The sequence below is a fragment of the Xenopus tropicalis genome, chromosome 10 (genome assembly GCF_000004195.4).
Source record: "Xenopus tropicalis strain Nigerian chromosome 10, UCB_Xtro_10.0, whole genome shotgun sequence".
Classification (NCBI taxonomy): domain Eukaryota; kingdom Metazoa; phylum Chordata; class Amphibia; order Anura; family Pipidae; genus Xenopus; species Xenopus tropicalis.
In genome coordinates this window covers 44505321-44532594 of record NC_030686.2, presented here as the reverse complement: position 1 = coordinate 44532594, position 27274 = coordinate 44505321, and the positions used below count along the sequence as shown (strand labels likewise).

At 49.3% G+C, this 27274-nt stretch overlaps 1 protein-coding gene across 2 annotated transcripts; it reads left to right on the top strand.

The window, feature by feature from the left end:
* On the top strand, positions 1-26559 carry caskin2 (CASK interacting protein 2). 2 transcript variants are annotated; one of them, XM_004918462.4, is made up of 21 exons: positions 1-149; positions 2870-3363; positions 13178-13229; positions 14969-15066; positions 16017-16162; positions 16266-16361; positions 18372-18502; positions 18619-18727; positions 19050-19158; positions 19238-19332; positions 19436-19553; positions 19665-19793; positions 19898-20007; positions 20355-20403; positions 20490-20563; positions 20751-20861; positions 20954-21055; positions 21210-21348; positions 22396-23913; positions 23996-24248; positions 26051-26559. In XM_004918462.4, the coding sequence occupies exons 2-21, from the start codon at positions 3270-3272 to the stop codon at positions 26142-26144; spliced, it is 3627 nt and encodes a 1208-aa protein (XP_004918519.2). In that variant the 5' UTR covers positions 1-149; positions 2870-3269; the 3' UTR covers positions 26145-26559. The 2 variants fall into 2 exon arrangements, with proteins under 2 accessions (XP_004918519.2, XP_002940028.2); XM_002939982.5 differs by having other exon boundaries at positions 26054-26558.
* Positions 26560-27274: the final 715 nt, after the last annotated feature.

Sequence of the window (27274 nt, the reverse complement as noted above, 5' to 3'; positions counted from 1 at the left end):
ACAGGAGGAAGGGAGGAGAAGCAACACAAGGAAAGGGAGGGATTTCCGCAGGGAAAGGGGAGAGCTGGCTGCCCGACTTCTTCTGGAACTTGGGAGAAAGTGTCCCGGACTGGGCGGCTGAGGGGCCACGGTTCTCTCGGGGGGCCCAGGTAAGAGCAAAGACTCCTCCTTGCGCTAAAATCGCGCTTCTCAGCCCTTATCCTTACATCGCCTATTAGGGGGTTAGTACAAGGGGGAATGTGGGAAGGGGGGTAGGAGGGGCGCTGTTAGGGACTGCACAAGTCACTGGCATCCCAGGGTGAGCCCAGCACTCTAGGAATACTTGCCCTTTACACTTACACATGCGCTCTAGCCAACTCCCCTGAGCCCAAGAGCTTGCAATCGGAACTGCCATGTGGGCCGTGCCTGCTTGTATAGGAACTGGGCGATACCCTCCAGCAACAAGTTACCCCTTTTGTGGCTGTATGGGATTGCCCCCTTGTTGTGTTGCTTCTACAGGTATTTAGTTTTGGGGGTGTTTGCTCCAATCTACCTCTAGGGGGCCCTGTTTTATATAACACATTAGGACATTGCTTACTATTGGGGTACTCCCTGTAAGACTGGAGGGGGTGAGTACAAACTCTAATAAATAAAATGTACTTTGCTTTTCTTTTACCCCCCCCCACCCCATTAATTTAGCAGTTTTCAGTTGGCCGTGTGTATAGTAAGGTGCAATGATGCCAGGACAGGGGCTGTTACTGCAGTAGTGTGTATAATAAGGCAAGATGTCATTAGAAGAAAGGCTGCTGTGTCTGTGCTTCAGTGTGTGTGTGCTTCAGTGTCTGTGCTTCAGTGTCTGTGCTTCAGTGTCTGTGCTTCAGTTTATGTGCTTCAGTGTGTGTGCTTCAGTGTCTGTGTGTGAGCAACAACTCCCAATATACACAGCTAAAAGGAGTTGTGGGAGTTGCAGTTCAGCAGCTGGGGGTTCATAGGCTCGTACAATAGTAATCCTTACTGGTTGATTGTACAGCCTCGGGCACAGGGAGGGGCACAATATAATCCCGGGGTATAGTGGCAAATCTGGCGCCAGCCTCACCCGCTTCAGAGCCAAGTCACCCTACTGGGGTGTTAATGAGCCGCCTAATCCTGCTGTTATAGGGAGCTGTGAGACAGGCCGGGCAGGCTGTGTGGCACTGAGACCCGAGAGTGCCCGCTTTCTAGGTACTGTGTATCCTCCTGTGTGCCCTGAATATGCCTTCTCTCCCATATCTGCCCTCCTCCCCCACAGCTTCCCACCTGAGCATTGTGGGTTCCCAGGAGCACCATCTCTCCCTACTATACCTGCTATCCCACAGCCCCAGTCCCTTCCCAGAGACTATTATCCCCCCACTGCTACTATAGGCACCATCTCTCCCTACTATACCTGCTATCCCACAGTCCCAGTCCCTTCCCAGAGGCTATTATACCCCCACTGCTACTATAGGCACCATCTCTCCCTACTATACCTGCTATCCCACAGCCCCAGTCCCTTCCCAGAGGCTATTATCCCCCCACTGCTACTATAGGCACCATCTCTCCCTACTATACCTGCTATCCCACAGCCCCAGTCCCTTCCCAGAGGCTATTATTCCCCCACTGCTACTATAGGCACCATCTCTCCCTACTATACCTGCTATCCCACAGCCCCAGTCCCTTCCCAGAGGCTATTATCCCCCCACTGCTACTATAGGCACCATCTCTCCCTACTATACCTGCTATCCCACAGCCCCAGTCCCTTCCCAGAGGCTATTATCCCCCCCACTGCTACTATAGGCACCATCTCTCCCTACTATACCTGCTATCCCACAGCCCCAGTCCCTTCCCATAGGCTATTATCCCCCCACTGCTACTATAGGCACCATCTCTCCCTACTATACCTGCTATCCCACAGCCCCAGTCCCTTCCCAGAGGCTATTATCCCCCCCACTGCTACTATAGGCACCATCTCTCCCTACTATACCTGCTATCCCACAGCCCCAGTCCCTTCCCAGAGGCTATTATCCCCCCCACTGCTACTATAGGCACCATCTCTCCCTACTATACCTGCTATCCCACAGCCCCAGTCCCTTCCCAGAGGCTATTATCCCCCCACTGCTACTAAAGGCACCATCTCTCCCTACTATACCTGCTATCCCACAGCCCCAGTCCCTTCCCAGAGGCTATTATGCACCCCCCCTACACACAGCCATCTTCCAGGCACTTATGGTCTATGTCTGTGTGACACTTGTCATGGCCATTCATTTGTATCTATAAAAATAGCCTCTGTCAGGCCCCAGCTTCTCTCGCTGCCTGGTTACTATGTGAGTACTTGTAGGTGGGGGGGGTTGTCCTTGTGCTTCCTGTCCCTGAATTTATGAATGGGGTCCCAGAATCCAGCTGGAAGTAGAGGAAGTGAGAGTCACCGTGCAACCTGTTAACACCTTCCTGTCTGCCTTGGAAGGAGAAGCAGCAGGAAAGGGGGTGCATTTGGAAGACAATAAAATATATATATATATGCTATTCTCTGAACTATAACTCCCAGTACCCTCTATCCATCAGGAGATCAGTATTAAAGACGCAGATCTCTGCAGTGTATCACGTGACCTATTTAGCCTCTGTCTGAGAATTCTGGGTATTGTAGTTCAGTGGCCACGTCTGAATGAGCTCAGGCTTTGCTATGAAAGCAGTGGCGTGCCAATGTTTACGTGGGAGGGATTTGACTTTCCAGTGACGGCGGCAGGTAGAGCACACCTTGTCTCCACCCCAAACGTAAACTCCACAGCACCCAGGGAAGCCCTCGTAGTAAGGGAGCAGGGTTGCTACTACATGTAGGATCTACACACTGACCCTGGTTTTTGTCTATTTCATGCAGATTTTTCCCCCCCAGAGGAGCCTCCTGATACAACTGTCTAAAAAGAGACATTTCCCAGCACCCCCTAAAGTTCTCTCACCCCCCTAGTTCTCAGCTTCAGCAACAATGTGACAGATGCCGTGGAAATCCTACAGAAAACAGAATGGAACCACATGTGGTATGGGGGATCCCCAAGTGAATGCTACACCCACGTGGGAGTCCCCCCCAAAAAAGGGAAAGTCAGGTGACCGGCTTTGATATTCCTGTCGGTATTGACTGCGGCAAGGAATTTCTTGAAACGCGAATATCGTACCCAGAGACCCCCTTTGGATATTGGCTATTTTTTGGGGTGTGAACCCCCCTTTTACCCCTCGCTATGGCTGCTTTTTGAGAATCACATGACTGTCTAGCCCACGTGGCGATGGGTCGGGAGAATGAACTGATTCAGGCTGTGAAAAGCGGAGATGTCGGTACCGTCCAAAAACTGCTGGCGAAAGTCCGAACTCCCAAAAGTAGTAAGTATCTTGCCTTCATAAAAGATGGGTCTGTAGCTTTAAGAGGGGGGCGGGGCAAAGGGAATATGTGGGGGTCAGTGAAGTGGACAGGCAGCATTTTTCCCGGCAGGTAGGGTGGTACCATTAATGGGGCAGGCAGGGGGGGATGCTCAGCAGAACCTATAGAGGCTCTTGCTCAATGCATGTGATTTATCAAATGTCAGCGCAGTGTTTACATAGCAGCGATTGCGAATCTCCCCACGTACATGGGTGGCGTCATACACACATGGAATCTGTGGGCTGGGACACTATACATCTAAACCACACGCTACAGACGCGTCTCTCCCATCTATTTATGCACCCACAACATTCCTTCTATCCCTGCCTTTATTTATACTTATGGGAGGGAGCTGCCATGTTGTCAGCAGTGGCATTCTCTGTGGCCATCATGATAACCGTGCTTCTGCCCCCCTGCAGAGCCCCAAAGCCGTGCACTGGGGGCCAGTTTGGGGCCCAGCACTTGGATATACACTATTGAAAAGTGACTGTCACAACTACATTTTAATAGGCTGTGGGAGGGGGGCCCCGACCCCATTCGTTGGCATGGAGAAGGGCAGTGCCAGGAAGGTTCCTGTGGGCACTGGGCAGACTTCCTCATTGCAGAAACCCCTAGCAACCAATCAGATATTTGTTCTCTGCTTTTCTAACTGCAGCAGACGGATTGGTTGCTATGGGTCGCTGAGCAGAGACGGTTTTCTATTCCCAGCAATAGTAAATAAGCCTGTTTATGTACCAAAGTCCCTGGGCTGGACATGTAAACAGGTGAAAGTTCTCTATCAGGTCTGTGTGTGTTGTTCCTGAAACCCAAGTACTTTCCGGGGCAGATAAAGAGCAACGCTCTCGTTGTCACGCACTCCCTGGCACACGCAACTGTCACCTGCCTTGTAACTGAGCTTTAACCAGAACAGCGGTTAAACATTTACCGGAGCCGGCAGGGCCCAGCCAAGTAGGAAGCAGCGCGCGGCTCAATGACAGCCTTTGTGTCCGGGGGTGACAATGACTTTCTGTGTGAGGGAGCATCCCTCTGTCTCTGTTCTGTCACCCCCCCTCGGCCTGAGGCCGCTTGTTTTCCTCTGGGGACTTCTTTGTTGTGGGTGTGACTAATGGCAACCCTGTCATTCCATCATTGGCCCATTTTTAGTTGTTCAGTCTGTTTTATTACAAGCCCAGGGTACCCATAGGCTTTTAGCAGGGAAGATCTGAGCCCCCAAAGATGCCCCCCAGTAGCTCCCCATCTTCTTTTCTATTGATTCCCAACTATTGGCTCCTGTCACTCACCTGAGCCTAGTAACTGACTGACTGAGCTTAGCATCTCAAGAGCCACCCAGAGCCCACTGAGCATGTGCAGGGCCACTGACACCCAAAAGGTACCCTCACCAGAGCAGAAGATGGGGAGCCCCTGAGGACTATTTTGAAGACATGGGTCATTATTGTTGTAGGGCTGCTGAAGCTCTGGCACACTAACCTTAGAATAGACACTCTAGCCATATTCTTTTTAGGGCTGTGACAGACGGGGAGATTAGTCGCTGCGCGACATCTCCACGAAATCTCCCCGGATGGCATATGTGGCGCCGCGAAGTCGCGGAAGTTGCCTTGAGAGGTCCCTATCACATTCCCATCAGTCCCTGCCCCAGTGGAGCTTACAATCTAAGGTCCCTATCCCATTCCCATCAGTCCCTGCCCCAGTGAGCTTACAATCTAAGGTCCCTATCACATTCCCATCAGTCCCTGCCCCAGTGGAGCTTACAATCTAAGGCACCTATCCCATTCCCATCAGTCCCTGCCCCAGTGGAGCTTACAATCTAAGGTCCCTATCCCATTCCCATCAGTCCCTGCCCCAGTGAGCTTACAATCTAAGGTCCCTATCCCATTCCCATCAGTCCCTGCCCCAGTGGAGCTTACAATCTAAGGTCCCTATCACATTCGCACACACTAGGGTGGCAATTAACCTGTCTTACTGTTTGTGGGGTGTGGGAGGTACCCTGGTTTCCAGAGAGGAAACCTATGCAGACACAGGGAGAATATAGAAACTTCTTGCAGGACCCAAGCCGGAATCAAACTTAGGACGCCATTGCTGCAGGGCAGGAGTGCTACCCAGTGAGCCACCATGCTGCCCATACATGGGGCACCTCCTTGTCCAACTACTCATTCCCAACCCAAGGTTATGGAACTGCCCCATCTCTTCTAGGAAGGTTCCATTAGATGTTGGATCATGGTTACTGGGAGTTGCTTCCATGCAAGCCTGGCCCACAGTCGGAGGTTCCAGTTCATCCCATTGGTGTTCAGTTGGGTTGATGTCAGGGCTCTGTGCAGGCTCTTGTGACAAATGATGGTTTATACGACTCTAACCAACGCTTGGCATTGCCCATGGTGATATTGGCTGCCTCTGAGCTCCTATAAAAACCCCACAGAATGGGAGCGCTAAGAAAGCTAAGATGATACAGGGGAAACAAAAGCACTGGAACTCTATGAACAGTGACACACACGTATTATTACTCTGGGTATCATGGAGCCTTATCAGTTTCCTCCTCAATATCCCAGTTGATGTCAAACAGAGCAGAAAATGTATGTTCCAGGAATCCACCTCCGGTATTTCTGCCCCTTTGTGCGTCTGCTTTGTGTCGGTGTGTTTGCCTGTGAGTCAGCGCAGTCTCTCCGTGCGTGCGTCTCGCTCTGTCTCCATAGCTGCTGCTGCATAGTTTGTATTGTCGTGACATTAGAGCCGGGGAGGCCGTGGCGGCACAATGATGGGCGAGCAGGTAACCACTACAGAGGGAGGAGGCGGGGAGCAGGGCGCCAATGTAAATAGAGATTTATACCGCGTAATGGCACACAATAAAAGACTGGAAAAACATGGATGTCTCATTGAAAGACTGGGGCGACCCGGGGAACACGTTTGCCCAAACACCTGCTGCTTTGTGGCTTCTGGGTGCCGTCTGATGTGCAGACACACCTCTGTTTTCCATCCGCCCAGTTCTTCCCTGAGTGGGGATTATTGTCAGTGCCGCACCGCTGTATAGGTTGGAGTGTTACCAGCGGGTATATGGCCCATCCAATTGAGCCGGCTGATTGGAAGACATTCGAAAGTTAACCCATTTCTGTTGCACTAGAGTCCTGCGTGGAACCAATTTTGGAGACCTGGGCCCAGTTCTGGGGATGCACCAAATCCACTATTTTGCTATTGGCCAAGTCGAATCCAAATCCTAATAGAAGGTATAAAAAGAGCGGCGCACGAAGCGGCAGTGAAACATTTTCAGCTTCCCTGTATATGTGACAAAAAGTCAGACTCTGGGGTGCAGGGCCCACCGGTCCAACCCCCCAAGGTACAGGTCCCCTGCAGGGGCCCTCGCCGCGCACTCCAACCCCCCCCCCCCCACAAGGGCCCCCGCTGGACGTCCTCCCCTGAATGCGCATTTGTGAACCCATCAGGAGAGGACATTGGCGGCAAGGGAAGCGCCAACTGGGTCGGGTCGCTGGGGCCCACCGGGTATTTTTCCGGTGTCCCGGCGGCCCAGTCCAACCCTGGACTTGGCCAAATCCTGCTGAAAAGGGCTGAATCTTGGCCGAATATCAAACCGCATCCCTACCCACAACACATTTTTACTCACTTTGACCCGCTACCCAACCTGACCAGCAACTGCCTTATCCGCAACCCCCTGACCACCATTAAAGGGCACCTATCACAATCATTTTGCTTTCCGCTTACGTCACCCCCATGCACATAATGAGCGACTTGCCGCAACATGGCTTCCCGCACCGGGTGTTCCCTCCTGGTGTTTGTTTCCCCCAATCAGGCTCTGCTAGCCTGCACCTCTGGTGGGGGGAAGCAATCATCATGATTAGGTGCCCTTTAAACAGGAAGTGCTGTTGCTGCAAACTGGAAGTGACATCATCAGAAGAGGGCGGGGGTAGAAAAAAACCATTAAAAGAATGATTAAAGGAGTAAAATCTAGATAATAAAGGTAATATAAGATAAAAAATATGGATACGACTACATCTGAAAATCCTACCCCCAACCCGCTGCATGTACCCGACCCGCTGCAAGACATTGTGCCAGCTTAGGGTGTAATGGGCTTATGGATTAAAGTATCTGGGTGGCACTGTGGCACACTATGTTTGCTTTAGGTCTGCCATTGGGGGGACAGGGGTTACCCTGTGGCAAAGAGAGACCTGAAGGGATGTCAAGGTGCGAGGGGGAGTGGGTGGCGCTTGGGACGGCATGGGTGCCAGCTTTGACATAATGTGGCATGGCCGTATGTTGGAGCAGGGGTGGGACCGTGCCTATGTGGGGCATTTTCTTTTTTAATTTGGCACCTTGCTACCTGTTGGAAGGGTCACTAATAATAGAGTAATAATTGTGACCCCCTGGGGGGTCGGCCCTGCTTGCTTAGTAGTATGGGCCCAATGATTACTAATTGTGGCCCTGGTTTGCTCTGAGAGGGCCACACTAGGGAAGCCAGGAGAGTCAGTGGGCTAAAAGGGCTGTTGGTGAGATGCACACATAAGCCCTCTGCCAAAAAACTAAAAGGCAATGGGCTCGACTTGCCCTTTAATCCCAATATATTGTGTTGCTCTGTATATCCTAGTTTTTACATATTTGTACTGCAAACCTCCATTGCACCTAATGGGAAACCGTTCTGGTCATTTGGGTGCCCCCCCAGCAGAGCTTATACATGATTGGGTGACACTCAGGATTGCTAAGTGCCATTGTCCTTATTGTCACTTGGGCTCATTTAGCGCAAACTAACAGAAAGAAGACTCCTCCTGTTGCACCCCATTATTTTATAGATTGCAGGGCACAGCTTGTATTGCCGGTGCTGTATATATATATATATATATATGTATATATATAATATATAAAGTTGCTATTGTGGTAGGTAATTGAGCCAAGCTCCCCATGGGGGTCCTGCTGCCCTGTCCCGATTCTCTTGCCCCACCTCCCTAGTACATCACAGGGTGACAGGTCTGTAACATGTGGCAAATGGACAAGGTCAGAAGTGTGCATGTAACCCCTTCCCTGCTGCTTTGTTGGAATACAGCATTTCCAGCAGTAAATAACATAGTAACCCAATCCCTGCAGCCCTTCAGTGTAACCCTCTCCATGCCAGAGCCCTGCAGCCCTTCAGTGTAACCCTCTCCATGCTAGAGCCCTGCAGCCCTTCAGTGTAACCCTCTCCATGCCAGAGCCCTGCAGCCCTTCAGTGTAACCCTCTCCATGCTAGAGCCCTGCAGCCCTTCAGTGTAACCCTCTCCATGCTAGAGCCCTGCAGCCCTTCAGTGTAACCCTCTCCATGCCAGAGCCCTGCAGCCCTTCAGTGTAACCCTCTCCATGCTAGAGCCCTGCAGCCCTTCAGTGTAACCCTCTCCATGCTAGAGCCCTGCAGCCCTTCAGTGTAACCCTCTCCATGCTAGAGCCCTGCAGCCCTTCAGTGTAACCCTCTCCATGCTAGAGCCCTGCAGCCCTTCAGTGTAACCCTCTCCATGCTAGAGCCCTGCAGCCCTTCAGTGTAACCCTCTCCATGCTAGAGCCCTGCAGCCCTTCAGTGTAACCCTCTCCATGCTAGAGCCCTGCAGCCCTTCAGTGTAACCCTCTCCATGCTAGAGCCCTGCAGCCCTTCAGTGTAACCCTCTCCATGCTAGAGCCCTGCAGCCCTTCAGTGTAACCCTCTCCATGCTAGAGGCCTGCAGCCCTTCAGTGTAACCCTCTCCATGCTAGAGCCCTGCAGCCCTTCAGTGTAACCCTCTCCATGCTAGAGGCCTGCAGCCCTTCTGTGTAACCCTCTCCATGCTAGAGCCCTGCAGCCCTTCAGTGTAACCCTCTCCATGCTAGAGCCCTGCAGCCCTTCAGTGTAACCCTCTCCATGCTAGAGCCCTGCAGCCCTTCACTGTAACCCTCTCCATGCTAGAGCCCTGCAGCCCTTCAGTGTAACCCTCTCCATGCTAGAGCCCTGCAGCCGTTCAGTGTAACCCTCTCCATGCTAGAGCCCTGCAGCCCTTCAGTGTAACCCTCTCCATGCTAGAGCCCTGCAGCCCTTCAGTGTAACCCTCTCCATGCTAGAGCCCTGCAACCCTTCAGTGTAACCCCTTCCATGCCAGAGCCTTGCAGCCCTTCAGTGTAACCCTCTCCATGCTAGAACCCTGCAGCCCTTCAGTGTAACCCCTTCCATGCCAGGCACTATTATGAAAGTAAGGGTTTTCTGCCTTATAAGGATTGTGCCAGGCTGTTGAGTTGCTGTGCCAATCCCCCCCATGCCCAGTTGGCAGGCAAGCGGTTGATACACAGATATACACAGCATGCATTATCCGGTCATCTGCCCCGTGCAGGGTTTTGCAGGCAGAGGAATGCTCAGGAACTGGTTCTGGAGAGACTCTGCGTGTCTGAGCAGGAGCCACAAGCGCACACCTCCTCCCCAAACTGCCTTGCACACTTCCTCCCCAAGCCACCAACATCGGCACTGCTATGGGGGACTGTAGTGCTGCATGGGAAAAAGCATATTCCTATATTCACAGATTCATATTAAAGCTTCACATACCTTAAATATGCAATATCTCATCATCTTTGGCCTGTGGTTGTCCCTTTCCCGTGTCTTCATACTGTATACCCCCTGGGGGGAAATAGAATACTTAGAGAAAAGATACATTTTTTGTGGGGGAATGTGTTTCCTAGTACTCATGTGACTGTCTCTCCTTCCTTCCCTGCCAGCAACAACAGGCCAGCCTTGCTTTATGGCAGGGATTTTAGATACATCAGTATAAGTGCAAGTGTCTCTACATTTACAGCACTGCTGACTGACAATACCTGTGACTGAGTAGGAGATTAAGACTTAGGAGGCTAAGAAGCCTTCAATTATACTTTGCAAATGAAATCTAAAGCTCTAATGTGACAGACCTATACACAGGGCAGCTATATTAGTGTTACTGTTGCTTTAAGCCCACCCTGACGGTGAATCTGGCACCCCCTCTCCCATGCATTGCACCGAGCACCTTCTGCTTTATACATTAGTTCCTTGTGACTCTCCCGCGCATTCTTCTCCGCTTACGTACTGTACCGACGTCCCCTATTCACTCTGATCCTTCTCTGAGCCTCTTCCCTGCCTACACTTGGAATTTAGGGATACCCCTACCTACAGCATAGGAGCAGTGCTGCTTGTAGTGACTAGAGGGGGGGATATTTGGTATATATGGTGGGCACCCTGGGTTCCACTACCCCGTAATTTAGTTACGCCGCTGTCTGCTGCTGAGGTTGCTTGTGGGACCACTCTTAACTCATTTTAGAACCCTATTCTTCATTATGTACAAACCTATAGCAACCAATCAGAATATGGCTTTCATTAGCCATGGTACAGTGGGCTGACCAGAATTGTTCCCCCCACACCAACCTCTCCCACACTGGTATATTGTAGGGATGCACCGAATCCCAGAGAAGTCAGTTTGGTGCATCCCTAGTGTAATGGAGCCCTCCCTTCCCCTATAGAACTATATGCCCCTATGGCCTCACACCGTTCCTCCCTTATTCTTTTTATCTGGGTTCCCCCCGTCGAGGGAGGAAATGGCGCTTCCCGCCCCGCGCAGTTGGAGACGGCCTTTCCTGTTACATAATCGTTGGGAAGCTGGGAAGTCACAGGGAAGTGTCCCCCCCTTCTTCTATTTCCTTTTCTAATTCTGGAGGCCTGAGCTCACTTCCTGCCTGGAACTGGGAGAGACCGGTCGCTGGCAGAACAGTGTGACAGCATGGCATTGGGATGTGTGGGGACTGGCACGGTGCCTTTATCCTGGCTCTTTAGCCCTCTTATTGATCCCAATGAGACCACATCCCTAAAGCCTTGTAGTATAAGAGTTTCAGCTTTGAATTAAGCACAAAAGGCACATTTTGCCCTCTACAAACATGGCCACACTCTCAAGGCTATGGCTATGAGATGATTAATATATAATGTATATGGGGCCCAGTTAGTTACAGTTGCACCGCTGGCTCTGTCTCTTTAGGGGCATGTGACCCACGCTGGCATGGCTGCCGGGCAGTCCCCCTCAACAATACTGTCTGTGTGTGTGAGAAATGTCACCAATGTCTGTGGGAGGGGAGCGAGAACAAAAACCCGACAGGCTCGTGGCATACAGAGAGAGAAACACTGAGGGGTTAGGGGGTAGTTAGCAGGGCACAAACGGAGGGCATAATGTCCAAATAGTAGGGCACATGGAAGAAATTAGGGGCAAGTAGTAGGGCACAGATGGAAGAAATTAGAGGCAAATAGAAGGAAATAATGGGCAAATAACATAGTACAGACAGCTGGGTTAAGGGGCAGATAGCAGGGACAGATTCAGGGGATAAAGGGTAAATAATATGGCACAGGCTGAGGGAATAGGAAACGGGTAGCAGGTTACAAACTGTGGAAAATAAGGGGTAAATAGCAGGGCACAGACTAAGGGTATAAGGGGTAAATAGCAGGGCACAGACAGGGAATATGATGCAGATAGAATGTTACAGAATGAGGCAATAAGGGGCAGATAGCAGGGCACAGAATAAGGGTATAAGGGGTAAATAGCAGGGCACGGACAGGGAATAGGAGGCAGATAGCACATTACAGAATTGGGGAATAAGGAGCATATAGCAGGGCATAGACTGAGGTTATAAGGGGTATGTAGCAGGGCACAGACTGAGGATATAAGGGGTAAGTGGCAGGGCACAGACTAAGGGTATAAGGGGTATGTAGCAGGGCACAGACTGAGCATATAAGGGGTAAGTAGCAGGGCACAGACTGAGGGTATATGGAGTAAGTAGCAGGGCACAGACTGAGCATATAAGGGGTAAGTAGCAGGGCACAGACTGAGCATATAAGGGGTAAGTAGCAGGGCACAGACTGAGGGTATATGGAGTAAGTAGCAGGGCACAGACTGAGCATATAAGGGGTAAGTAGCAGGGCACAGACTGAGGGTATATGGAGTAAGTAGCAGGGCACAGACTGAGGATATAAGGGGTAAGTAGCAAGGCACAGACTGAGCATATAAGGGGTAAGTAGCAGGGCACAGACTGAGCATATAAGGAGTAAGTAGCAGGGCACAGACTGAGCATATAAGGGGTAAGTAGCAAGGCACAGACTGAGGGTATAAGGGGTAAGTAGCAGGGCACAGACTGAGCATATAAGGGGTAAGTAGCAAGGCACAGACTGAGGGTATAAGGGGTAAGTAGCAGGGCACAGACTGAGGGTATAAGGGGTAAGTAGCAAGGCACAGACTGAGGGTATAAGGGGTAAGTAGCAGGGCACAGACTGAGGGTATAAGGGGTAAGTAGCAGGGCACAGACTGAGGGTATAAGGGGTAAGTAGCAGGGCACAGACTGAGGATATAAGGGGTAAGTAGCAGGGCACAGACTGAGGGTATAAGGGGTAAGTAGCAGGGCACAGACTGAGGATATAAGGGGTAAGTAGCAGGGCACAGACTGAGAAAATAGGAGGCAGATAGCAGGTCAGAGAATGAGGGAATAAGGGGCAGAGATGATGGAAGACCAATAACTTTATCTGGGGCAAAAAAAGTAGAGTTTTAAGGCAAAAAATAGGTGGGGACTTAGTAACAGACAACTGGGTACCGGACCATCCTGAGTTTGGCCACATGGGGCAGGTTTTACTCTGCACTGTATCCAGGCACAGTATGTATTCCTTTTGTCACTTTGCTAACTGTACCTCTGTATGCCCAGCTTTATAGCAGGCTCAGAGTGCAAGCTCTTGGGGGTAGGATTGGCGAGTGATGCACAACAAGTCACTGTTTCATTTTTACCTTTCAGAGCTCCTGGGATCAACCAAAAGGCTGAATGTAAATCACCAGGATACAGATGGGTGAGTGGCCATTTTACTTCCCAACATTCCATTTCCTACAATGTTGCGCCTGCTTCTCCATAGGTTTCTAATGAGCTGGCTTTTGCTATATTGTTTTAGTAGTCAGGATAGAAGGAGAATACGGTCAAACCCCAATTAAATCCGGGTAAAGTGAAATTGGTGTTTTTTTCTATAAAAAGTACAAAACAAAATAAAAAACTTAAAATGCAGAAAAAGTAACATCCATGGAGGATAAATAGGGCAAAATGATAACATAAAATGCATGAAAACATACTAAATATCCAGGAAATGCTCCTGTTTAAATGCATTATAACATAAAGTAACATCCAGAAAAAATGTACATAGAGACTGTATTTGGAAAAATTGTACTTACATTATCATCATATTCAATTTCATCACTATCAAATTATGTGTAATCATATGTTATGTGGCACTAAGCAGCAGTCCTGCCCTGCTTTATGGCTGAGATTCTAGCTATCTGTATAACAGAGCATTCTGTCACAGTGGCACAGATCCTATCTGACCCCCCCATTGTAAGCAGCAGTCCTGCCCTGCTTTATGGCTGAGATTCTAGCTATCTGTATAACAGAGCATTCTGTCACAGTGGCACAGATCCTATCTGATCCCCCCATTGTAAGCAGCAGTCCTGCCCTGCTTTATGGCTGAGATTCTAGCTATCTGTATAACAGAGCATTCTGTCACAGTGGCACAGATCCTATCTGATCCCCCCCATTGTAAGCAGCAGTCCTGCCCTGCTTTATGGCTGAGATTCTAGCTATCTGTATAACAGAGCATTCTGTCACAGTGGCACAGATCCTATCTGATCCCCATTGTAAGCAGCAGTCCTGCCCTGCTTTATGGCTGAGATTCTAGCTATCTGTATAACAGAGCATTCTGTCACAGTGGCACAGATCCTATCTGATCCCCCCATTGTAAGCAGCAGTCCTGCCCTGCTTTATGGCTGAGATTCTAGCTATCTGTATAACAGAGCATTCTGTCACAGTGGCACAGATCCTATCTGATCCCCCCATTGTAAGCAGCAGCCCTGCCCTGCTTTATGGCTGAGATTCTAGCTATCTGTATAACAGAACATTCTGTCACAGTGGCACAGATCCTATCTGATCCCCCCCATTGTAAGCAGCAGTCCTGCCCTGCTTTATGGCTGAGATTCTAGCTATCTGTATAACAGAGCATTCTGTCACAGTGGCACAGATCCTATCTGATCCCCCCATTGTAAGCAGCAGTCCTGCCCTGCTTTATGGCTGAGATTCTAGCTATGTGTATAACAGAGCATTCTGTCACAGTGGCACAGATCCTATCTGATCCCCTCCTGCTTTATGGCTGAAATTCCATCTTTATAACAAAATTATTTCTTTCACTGTCCCCTATTTATGATTCCCAGGCCAACGCTGATTCTCTCCCAGACTCTAAGCCTCTTTCAGCCCTGACTGCTCTGTTTTGTCTCAGATAAAATTTGGGGGAGGAGGTGGCGGTGGGTGGTAGATCTCACCCTCAGAACACAGCACCCATTCAAACCTGCCTGGCAGCTACTCTAGGGCATCCCTCAGAAACCCCATATGCCTGAAAGCAGACTTTGCTGGTTGAGCAGAATTCCCTGAGCTAAGCTGTAGGGTTGGATTAACTCCTTTCACTCCATGGCTTTGTAGCCTTCTCCACTTTCAGAAAATAAGACCCCATAACTTCCATTCTCCTTACCTGCTTTCTTGTTCAATGCGCAGGTTCTCTGCCCTTCACCATGCTGCCCTCAGCGGGAACTCCGAGCTTCTCCATTTGCTGTTGGAAATGCAAGCTTCCGTGGACATCAAAGATGGAAACGGTGAGATCTAAAATGGAAGCTGCCAGACACTGTTTCTAATATCCAGGCATGGGGTGGGGTGCTGCGCTGAGCCTGGGCATAGCCGGGCAGGTATTAAGTATAAAGAGTGTGGGAAGGCTCAATACCAGACCAAAGTCTTCTGCCCCAGAGGCTGCAGATATTGATACTATTGGGGCCAATTGCCAATGCAGCGGCCTCTGATAGCAATGTCTGTAGCCCCTGGGACGTCATACAGTAAAGGTGCCCATACACCTTAAGATCTTCTTCTGATATCCCCACCTATGGGTGGGCGATATCGGGGGAATTTAGGGTAATTCAATCGTTTGGCCCTGGGGCCAAACTATCAAATTATAACGACGGGTATAGGCAAAGTCGGACCGCATCAACGAGCCAATGCGGTCCCCGATCCGACTAGATTTTCTAACCTGCCCGAACGAGATCTGGCCGATTTCAGGCAAAGATATTGGTCGGGCAGGCCCGTCAGTAGTGCCCCTACACGTGTATGGGGACCTTAACAAAGTAGATATAGCAGACCCTGCCTTTTAAACCTATTAACTGCTTACATTTTCCAATCTGCCCCATGACACAAACCTGCCCCATGATGTCATAGACCCATCTATTCCCCCCCTCAATAGTGTCACCAATCAGCAACTTCATTGCGGGTTGGGAGGAGTCCATTGGAAACCCTATCTGAGTGCTGGATTATATTAATGTCCTACATAGAAGCCTATGAAACCATAAAAGTCCGTTGAAGGGCCACAGGGCTCCAGTTTGTCAGCCCTCTTTTATATCATAGGTTCTGTGTATTTCAGCATACATCTTAGCGGGTTGAAAAGCAACAGTACCAGCACCAACACACTTTTCTCATTCAGGCTTCTGTGGCAGAAGGTGGGCCAGGCCAATGGGGAAACCTCTTTGATGTTATTAATACGGTTTTTCCAACTTTACAGGGATGCGACCTCTACATTATGCAGCTTGGCAAGGCCAACCGGAACCTGTGCGCCTCCTGCTTCGAGCCTCTGCCAGTGTTAATGCCGCATCCCATGACGGACAGATCCCGCTGCACCTGGCTGCCCAGTACGGACACTATGAAGTGGTAAGTGGCACATATTAGGGTGGCACATATATAATGGTGGTGGCCATGCAAGTCATGAGTTGACTTCCTGTAAAATTCTATTTCTTTCTTCTTTTCCCAACAGTCAGAGACCCTCCTGCAGCACCAGTCCAACCCGTGCCATGTTAACAAGGCAAAGAAAACCCCCTTGGATCTCGCCTGTGAATTTGGGAGAGTGAAAGTAAGCTGGGATGGGTTGGGCGCAGCTCGCTTTTACCTTGTTAATTCTCTCCCCTTTTAATTACATGATACTTCCCTTATGGTGTCACAGGGCAGGTTTCCAGCAGTGATTAACGTGCAGAGTGGAGTCACCAAAATGTGACTAATTATGCAGCGTGCAGCCAACTGTGATGCTTATGTATAGTCCCGGCTGGGCTCTCCCAGTGGCAACTGCCAGCTACTAGCCAGATACAGCGAGTCAGTAGGGTTCTTACTCACAGTGGGCTAGTCTCATGCAGTGAATGGGAAGGGCTGAAGCTTGAATGTCAGTAAAGGTGACATTTTGGGGTTAAAGCTTATTTGTGCCCTGGGTACCCCTGGAACTATAGCAGGATGACTGTTACCCCAATGTCTCTATATATCTGTAACCTTGTTATGGGCTAAGGGGGCCCAGCCTGAGGGCCAGTTAGGGGGGGATTTGGGGTGAGTGCTTATTTGTGCCCTGGGTACCCCTGGAACTATAGCAGGATGACTGTTACCCCAATGTTTCTATATATCTGTAACCTTGTTATGGGCTAAGGGGGCCCAGCCTGAAGGCCAGTTAGGGGGGGATTTGGGGTGAGTGCTTATTTGTGCCCTGGGTACCCCTGGAACTATAGCAGGGTGACTGTTACCCCAATGTTTCTATATATCTGTAACCTTGTTATGGGCTAAGGGGGCCCAGCCTGAAGGCCAGTTAGGGGGGGATTTGGGGTGAGTGCTTATTTGTGCCCTGGGTACCCCTGGAACTATAGCAGGGTGACTGTTACCCCAATGTTTCTATATATCTGTAACCTTGTTATGGGCTAAGGGGGCCCAGCCTGAAGGCCAGTTAGGGGGGATTTGGGGTGAGTGCTTATTTGTGCCCTGGGTACCCCTGGAACTATAGCAGGGTGACTGTTACCCCAATGTTTCTATATATCTGTAACCTTGTTATGGGCTAAGGGGGCCCAGCCTGAAGGCCAGTTAGGGGGGGATTTGGGGTGAGTGTTTATTTGTGCCCTGGGTACCCCTGGAACTATAGCAGGGTGACTGTTACCCCAATGTTTCTATATATCTGTAACCTTGTTATGGGCTAAGGGGGCCCAGCCTGAAGGCCAGTTAGGGGGGGATTTGGGGTGAGTGCTTATTTGTGCCCTGGGTACCCCTGGAACTATAGCAGGGTGACTGTTACCCCCAATGTTTCTATATATCTGTAACCTTGTTATGGGCTAAGGGGGCCCAGCCTGAAGGCCAGTTAGGGGGAGATTTGGGGTGAGTGCTTATTTGTGCCCTGGGTACCCCTGGAACTATAGCAGGGTGACTGTTACCCCAATGTTTCTATATATCTGTAACCTTGTTATGGGCTAAGGGGGCCCAGCCTGAAGGCCAGTTAGGGGGGATTTGGGGTGAGTGCTTATTTGTGCCCTGGGTACCCCTGGAACTATAGCAGGGTGACTGTTACCCCAATGTTTCTATATATCTGTAACCTTGTTATGGGCTAAGGGGGCCCAGCCTGAAGGCCAGTTAGGGGGGGATTTGGGGTGAGTGTTTATTTGTGCCCTGGGTACCCCTGGAACTATAGCAGGGTGACTGTTACCCCAATGTTTCTATATATCTGTAACCTTGTTATGGGCTAAGGGGGCCCAGCCTGAAGGCCAGTTAGGGGGGATTTGGGGTGAGTGCTTATTTGTGCCCTGGGTACCCCTGGAACTATAGCAGGGTGACCGTTACCCCAATGGTTCTAAATATCTGTAACCTTGTTATGAAATGAAGAGGGCCCACTCTTGAGGCCAGTTTGGGGGGGGGGGGGGGGGGGGTATTTCTTGTCCAAGACATTGTTGGAAAGTTAGACTTGTAGTGAACAGTTATTTTTGGTCTCAGAAATTCTTACTACTGTAGCAAATGGTAGATAAGATTGGATAGGATAGGGTGGCTGCCCTTATGTTGGATTATTGGGGATGGGTTCTAAATCCAAAAGGTGAAAATAACTGTTATCTTTAATATTTACCAGGTGGTTCAGCTGCTGTTAAACAGTCACCTGTGCGTCTCTCTCTTGGAAGGAACATCTAAAGATCCAACAGATCCAAATTTCACCACACCACTTCACTTGGCTGCAAAAAATGGACACCTGGAAGTTATCAGGTACTTGTGGGTTCAGTTAACAGTTGTCAGTCTGGTGGATTGTTTTAAATATGACATTCAGTGTCTGCAATGAGGGTGTTAGATGGACTGGACCCATTTAGTGTATGCTCCTACAGGTTGCTGCTTAAATCCAGCATTGAGATTAACAAGGTGACCAAGATGGGCACTGCTCTGCACGAGGCTGCACTCTGTGGAAAGACGGAAGTGGTGAAGCTACTGATAGAGGTGGGTATCAGTGTGGTGTCTGTATCACCATTCCTACTTGGTGCGGTGGGACAATGGTGGGGTGCATATTACCACCCTTGCATTGGGTGTCAAGGCACCTTGCCCTGGCTCTGCTGGGAACAATAAAAGTATACAAAATGTGCTTGAACTGACCTTAAAGACAGCGTTGGCATTGCCCAGACCTCATATGAGACGGCCTAGATGTTCTTTTCAGTGACCCCAGAGAAAAAGTGATCTCCCTTGTATCTTGAAAAATGGAAAAACCTACGAGACTGGAGGAATTTTCCTGTTTGGAGCCTAATCGATCCTTCTCCTTTTACAGAACGGAGTAGATGTGAATATTCGGAACACATACAATCAGACAGCACTGGATATAGTCAATCAGTTTACTACCACCCATGCCAGCACTGACATCAAGCAGCTTCTCAGAGGTACGCATAGCCACAGCCATGTTGCATTAGGGTGGATGATGGCAGTACCTCGAGTTCTGATTTCTCTTCCCTTCCACAGAAGCATCCGGCATACTGAAGGTCCGAGCACTGAAGGATTTCTGGAATGCTCATGATCCAACGGCGCTGAACGTTCGAGCTGGAGATCTGATAACGGTGCTTGTTCCTTCTTCTCTCAAACACTGATCCCTCCTGTCTCTCTTTCCTATAGAAATACAAGCTGACACTTTGTCACTGCAACTTGTGCTTTCTGATGCAGGTCTTGGAGCAGCACCCCGATGGCCGCTGGAAGGGTCACATTCATGATCTCCAGAAAGGAACCGACCGCGTTGGCTTCTTCCCCCCATCCATTGTTGAGGTTATCAGCAAGCGGCTTGGTGAGTCTAACAGGCCTTGGGTTGGACAGTCCTGCTGTATGGAACCATTACTTTCCTGCAAAAACCCAGGACTTTCTGACTTGTCCTTGTCCCATATTGATTTCCTTATAGGATCCACGCTATCTCGTAACATCACTGTGCCATCCCACCAGCGCCTGGCAAAGTCTGCCCTCACCCTGCCAATTCAGCACAGTCCAATAACAGGCTCTCAGCTTGGTATTAACCCTGAAACATCAGTTGGTGAGTAATAGGGAGATAAACCATAGCTGTGGGGGATGGGGTTGTTTATACCAGATGAGCTGGTTTGTGGGCACCATGGTAGAGCAATTATTTTTCCTTTTCAGCTGGGGACCGTCACAGTGTGGGCAGTGAGAGCAGTATACGGAGCGCCGGCAGCGGGCAGAGCTGCGAGGGACAGCTGATAAACACAGCTCTGCTTATAGAGAATGCTCAGGTATGTGTTGCTGCTAAGACATGTAGATCCTTTTCCGTCATATTACTGTGATCTGGGGACAAGTAATAAAGTTATAGTCTTCAATAGTGCCAGGGCCTTGTGCCAACAGTCTTAGCTTCACTCAGCTTGTATCCTTACTGTCACCAACTTTCCCTACTGTATCTGCAATCCCCATCTACTCTTCTCTGGGGCCCTACTATGTGTGAGATCAAGGAGGTGATCCCTACCACCACTCTAGACCTCTCTTGGATAGGGGAGTAGGGAGAAAGAAGAGAGAACGTGCTGCTGTAGAACATTGCTCTCTGGGCATGGAGATGTCATCCTCATGGTTCCTTTGTTTCCTGCAGACAATGCACTTTGGCTCGGAAAATCTGCAGAACTGCCAAACATTCCCAGGTGAGAAGACCATATGTCCCTTATCTGTGTCCTATCTGCCCATAAGGGTTTATACATGGACACTGACTATAACCTTGCTTTTTAAGGCCCTGTCTCAGGACACCTTCTATCCACCATCCTATCAGTAGAGAAAGATCCTGGGGTTTATCTGCAAGGAAAGGCAAGTATCAGCACTTATACCTTAAGGGGCAAACTGTTACTTTAACTTTGGACTCACTAGGCTTAGAAGGATACTATAATCATAAAAACCCAAGGGGATTCATTGCCAAGTCCAGTCCCTTCCTCAGGATACTGAATTGGATAAACGCAGTGGGCGAGTGTTACCCTGTTTTTCCCTTGGCCTTTAGGATGCTGAGCAGATATATTGCTGGCTTCGTAGCTTTCAGATGGAATCATACGTTGAAAACTTTATTTCGGCCGGCTATGACCTTCCAACCATCATGCGCGTGACCCCAGAGGTGAGAAGTAGCCTACTAGCCAGCCCAATTACCCTCTTTTCCTTAATTTACTTTCATGCTCCTCACTGACTTCCACTCCACTTTCCTTCCAGGACTTAACCGCCATTGGAGTAACGAAGCCGGGGCACAGGAAAAAGATTTCCACAGAGATCGGCAAGCTGATAGTGGCTGATGGCCTCCCCCAGCAAACACCAGTAAGGGTCATTTGATACTCTTCAGCCTCTTACAGAGTCAGATGTACTATTATATATGATCTCTTGGTGTCTAGACTCTCACTCACTATGCCTTTGCATCGTGATTACCTTCTTCCTAACTGCCCTAAACATTTATCCCCTTATTCAAACCTAGGTGGACCTATGGGACTGGCTTTCTCAGCTGGGGTTGCCAGAGTACCACAAGCAACTCTCTGAAAATGGCTACGAATCTCTGAGCACCGTGACAGAACTAACCTGGGAGGGACTGCAGGAGATTGGGATCCACCGATTGGGTAGGAACTGTTTGGGGAACATGTGGCAGCTTCGTCCAGTAAAAGTCATCAGATCGTAGATCCCTCTATAAAGAGGCATGACTTTAAGCTTACTGTACAGAAGGTCCAACGTAAGACCTTGTACTGCGTCCTTTGTTTTGGCACTACATTCAGTAAACACAGAGATCTCTAGGGGAGATAGAGGTGAGGTATTGGCAACTGGCAGCAGTGCCTTTCTGACAAGGGTCATGGAAGTCAAATTCCAACTCTACGTTCCAGTTGTTAGTCATTGAGTAGAAAGATTGTTGAAAGTAATTTCAAGTTGGTTTTTATTGCCTTTGTTTTTTAGCCTTTTTTAATACTCAAATTCCTTTAGATAGAAGCCAGTTTGTACTTCAGAATCCTGCCACGTTGCTAGGGACCTAAGCAACAACACCAGACTTTTAAATTGCCTTAAGGTCCCCATACACTGGCAGATCTGCTCGCTTGGCGTTGTCGCCAAGCGAGCGGCTCTTCTCCCAATATCCTCCACCTACGGGTGGGCGATATCTGGAGAATCCAGGTTAATTCAATCGTTTGGCCCTGGGGCCAAACGATCGAATTATAATGACGGGCATAGGCAAAGACGGTCCAGGGACCGCATCAACAAGCCGATGTGGTCCACAATCCGACTAGATTTTCTAACCTGCCTGATCGAGATCTGGGCGATTTCAGGCCAGATATCGGTCGGGCAGGCCCGTTGGAAGTGCCCATACACGGGTCGATTAGGGGGGACTGATATCGGCAGCTACTATTGGCCCGTGTATGGGGACCTTTAGAACGCAATGTTAAAATACAAAGACACATAAAATGTTCCAAGTAGTTGGCTAACGTCCACAAGAAAGGAATAATGTCTCCATACAACAGCCAATGGGCATGGTCGAGGCTTTACAAATCCCTTGGGGATGGCTACTTCTGACCCGCGGGACAAGCCCTGTTTTATTGCATACTAAATAATATATTTGAAATGAACATTACCAATGAGGCTTCCTTAGAACAGTAATGAATCTTTTATATTGTTGATTACAGGACACCAGAAGAAGCTTCTGTTGGGTGTGAAACGCTTGACTGATCTTCAGAAGGGATACCCTATTGGGGGGACATTACGACGGAGGATTCTAGGGTCCCAAGACACGGTTGCTCTTGTGGAGTCCCCTGAAAATGGAGACCTTCCTGTCACTCCCAAACTGCTGACCTTTCAAGGAGGAGAATTGAGCCGGGAGCTGCAAAGTGCCCTGACGCGGGGGAATGAACCGTTGTGTACAGGAAGGAGGTCTTTCAGCCAGGAGAGCATCAGCTCTCGTTCTCAGGGTTCTGGCCATTCCCAGGAATCTGCTACTTCTTTCCCGGTTCCGCCTGTTCCCCCTCAAGGAGTAGAATTGAACCTTCCACAAAGGAATCACCCAGAAGGAACAGAGCAGACTCTGCATCACCACCGGGTCCCCAATGGATGCCTGATTCAGCCGGAGCCACCGGCACCCCCACCCAAGCCTGCACTTAAAAAGCGTTCACTTAGTGCTTGCCGTTATGCATTGTCGGATGGTGAACCAGACGAAGAGGAGGAGAAGAAAATGGCTACGTCCGGCACAGGGACACTTAGTTCATACGCCACCCTAACTCGGCGTCCTGGCCGCTGCTCCTTGACTAATGGGCAGCTGGAGAAAAAGGTTCAACGTAGCCAATCGTTTGCTGTTAGAGCGCGTAGAAAGGGGCCTCCCCCACCGCCTCCAAAAAGACTCAGTTCCATGTCCAGTGTTGAGGGACCTTCTCCAGAAGTTCAGAGCTCAGTAAGGACCATTGCTGCACAACTAGAGGATTTGAGTAAAGGGGCAGGATTCTCTGCCAGCACCAGCAAAGCCTCCCACACAGAGGTGCTGGAAAGTTCTGGAACACGCAGAAGGACTGTGAGTGAGTCAGCTGCTGGACTTGGTGGGAGACTGTCCCTCCCTTTGGCCACTAAAAAAGTTGAGGAAGAGGAGAGGAAGGAGGAGCCTATTTCCTCACAGCACAGTTCTAGCGAGAGCATTCCTTTTGCAGAAGAGGGTAACCTCACTATTAAGCAGCGCCCCAAACCACCCGGGGCCAAGCTGGAGCAAGAGGTGCCTTCAGAACTCAGTCCCACTTTAGACTCACAATTGCCATCTTCTGAAACCCAGCTTCATTCAGAGGCCTCTTCCATTCTAGCTAAACCTGTTTCTGTAGCCCCACCGCAGGCCCGCCCTCAGATAGCCGCCAAACCCCAAATAGGGCCAAAGCCGGATACAGGGGTCAGGGCGCCGACGGCCGCATCTACACCAAAGAATGTGGAGCATGATTTTAATCTTACAGAATCAGACACAGTAAAGAGGAGGCCAAAACTTAAGGAAAAGGAGGAAGAGAGTCCTAAGGCAGCAATGGAAAACAGCTCTCTATCTCTCTTTCCGCCACAAGAACCCCTGACACAAGACACTTTGACGACCAAAATAGCAGATATAGATAAAAGACTCTTGAGCTTGGAGGTAAGGGAGGATCCGGTGAAGAAAACTGGAATAAGCACAAGGAGCACAGGTATGGCCGCTGTCTGTCTCGACACATTAATGAACATTTTTGAAACCCTACAACCTTTTCTAACGATGTCTTATCGTTGCAGGTGTCTCCATCTCTCAGACACATCTGGTCATTTCTGGCCCCCAGCAAGTGTTACAGAAACCCTCTAAAGCAGTAACTGGTCCATTGCTCCCTGCCGGATCGATTCTGTGGGACAGAGAGTCCGTGGCCTTAAGCAGGGAACGGACGTGCATTCCTCAGCAGAGCATTTCCATTTCAGACAAGGGACCTCCGGTATTAACCAATCCGCTACAGAACACAGAGGAGCCACAGGACAACAGGGAAAAAAGTTGCAGGTGAGACCAGGGGAGCCATTACATTTCTTCTTTTTAGGGGGCAGAGGACTCCCCTTGCCTGTTGAGGTCTCAGAACTTGTTAGAAACCAGTCTTCTGCTACTTTGGATGGGGCTGTTTTAAGGGTGTTGGATAGTTTGGGGGAACGTTGATATTGTTATCTCCAAGGTGCTGTTAAGGTGGCCATACACGGGCCAATTGTAGCGCCGATATCGGCCCCTTGGTCCGATTCGCCAGCTTATCAGCCCATATAGGGGCAGGAACGAGGGGCCTGGTCGACCGATATCTGGCCTGAAATTGGGCAGATATCGATCGGGCAGGTTAAAAGATTTAGTCAGATCGGGGACCGCATTGGCACGTTGATGCAGTCGCCGAACCGACTGCCCCATTGCCCCCATTATAAGTGCTCAAATAAGCATTCCTCCTGTTAGAATTAAAGGGGTAGTTCACCTTTAATTTAACTTTTATCCCCATATGCAATAAGAGGCACTTAGTTTGCTCAGTAGCAGTAACCCATAGCAATGTGACCATTAAGTTCTACCTGCTGATTGGTTTTGCTATTAGTGATGTGCAGGTCTGAACCCCAACCTACCCGGCTACTCCCCTCTATAGACCCTATTAAGGCCCTTTAGAGCCAGAGGCTACAAGCCGACAGTGTATGGTTGCCTGCATATGGTGTGCTGAGGTCAGCCTGAACCTGCCTGATCCGTGGATATCGAACCAGCCCACCCATCACTAGTTGCTATGGGTTACTGCTCCTGGGCAAACTTTCAGCCTTTTATTACATAACCATCTAAGTATGTTATAGAATGGCCAGTTTTTACCAACTTTTCCATTGATCTTCATTTTTAATTTTTTATAGTTTTTGAATTATTTGATTTCCTCTTCTGACTCTTTCCAGTTTTCATATGGGGGTCACTGACCCCGAAGTCAAACATGTATTGCTCTGTTAATACATACAATTTTATGGTTATTGTTACTTTTTCTTCCTTATCTTTATATTCATGCCCTCTACTATTTATATAAGTCTTTCATTCAGAGCACTGCCTGACTGCTAGGGTAATTTGGACCCTAGCAACCAGATAGCTGCTGAAATTCCAAACTGGAGTGTTGCTGAACAATAAAGTTAAATAATTGAAAACCAACAAATAATATAAAATGGACGCCAATTGCAGATTGTCTCAGAATAGCACTCTCTGCACCATACTAAAGGCCCCCATAGACACGAAGATTCGCTCGCTTGGCAAGATCGCCAAGCGAGCGGATCTTCACCCGATATCCCCACCTACGGGTGGGCGAAATCGGGGAGCGTGTAGGCTAATTCGATCGTTTGGCCCTGGGGAAGTATATTGGCGGCAATGGGGCAGTCGGTCCGGGGACCACATCAACGAGCCGATGCGGTCCCCGATCTGATTAAATCTTTTAACCTGCCCGATCGATATCTACCCAATTTCAGGCCAGATATCGGTCTGGCATGCCTCTCATTACTGCCCCTACACGGGCCGATAAGCTTCTGAATCCGTCCAAGGGACCTATATCGGCAGCTACAATCGGCCCGTGTATGGGGGACCTTAAGAGTTAATTTAAAGGTGAACAACCCCTTTAAAGCACAGTTCATACAAGCTGCAGCGACTGCTTGCTGTCAGAAGGTGCCTTTTGGCAAATAAAATCTATTGGGCACATTTGTACACAGCAAGGAAGCCGCAGAGAGCAAAATGGTTCCAATTCTGCTCAAACGTTCATATCCAATACGTATAAAGTGAAACATTATTAAATAAAAACTCACATGACCCGTTTCTTCCAGCAGGGAAAACGTGCAACTAACCAAGAACATCCTTGACGACATCAGCACCATGTTTGACGACCTAGCTGAGCAATTGGAAGCCATGTTGGATTGAGGGCTAGTTTAGTCCTTGACTCTGCTCAGAGACATAATGACAGTCAGTGGCCCCGGATGCGGTTACTCGAGGCCAGAGATAAATATAACTGCCAGAAACCCTGACCGTGTCCCTAGGACTTGTGGCGCAGAGCTGGGAGTCAGGGGGTCGTTCCGACGCCATAAAGATCTAGATTACTAACAAGTTCTGTTCCGTGCTTGTTAATAGCTGCCTTTTTCACCGTTCAGTTACCCGTTGCTGCTGTTTTTGGCTTTTTCCACGTTTGCATTTCGCTCAACGTTTAACGCTTTGAATGCAAATATCTGGAAAACTGTAAAAAAAAAAAAAAAAAAAAGACGTTTGTTTTTAAGAAAATATTTTATTTTAAAAGTGTTTTTATATTTGCTTATCTATAAATATGTTTACTAATCAGTCTGAACTGTTGTCTTTTTATAAAGTAGGGCGGGGGTATTGTATGTATCGGGAAAACAGGGGTGCGTTCCTAATCAGAACCTTTCAGTCAGACAAGTGAGTCCAACTTCTTCTACGTAGCGCATTTCATACAAAGATGGCAGCTTAGAACTATGGAAACCATTGGCAGGCGGAGGGGACACACTGGGGACAGAGTTAAAGTCCAGCACGCCCACTGGTGCTCCCTGATTTACAGGTCTATGTGAATTATGCGCAAATTAGGGAGCGGATAGGGGGATACCAACGTGCCTCCGATGAATACAGCACGGCTGAATGCAGGCAGCACTGTATTCATCCCAAAAGTACAGATCCTTGCTCTTCCGCACCCAGTGAGGAAAGGTGCAAGAAATAATTCTCAGAAATTTGTAAATAAGTCCTATACTGGCATGGACTGGGATACAAAATAGGCCCTGGCATTTCAAGTACCCAGAGGCCCAAACAGCCCCCCCCAGCCCAATAAATAGTGACTGTCTATGGCATCTTACAGCAGCCCCTCTGGCATTTGCCTGAACCCACAGATTGCCAGTCTGGGCCTGAGTCCTGGCATTCCAAGTACCCAGAGGCCCAAACAGCCCCCCCAGCCCAATAAATAGTGACTATGGCACCTTACAGCAGCCCCTCTGGCATTTGCCTGAACCCACAGATTGCCAGTCTGGGCCTGGGCCCTGGCATTCCCAGTA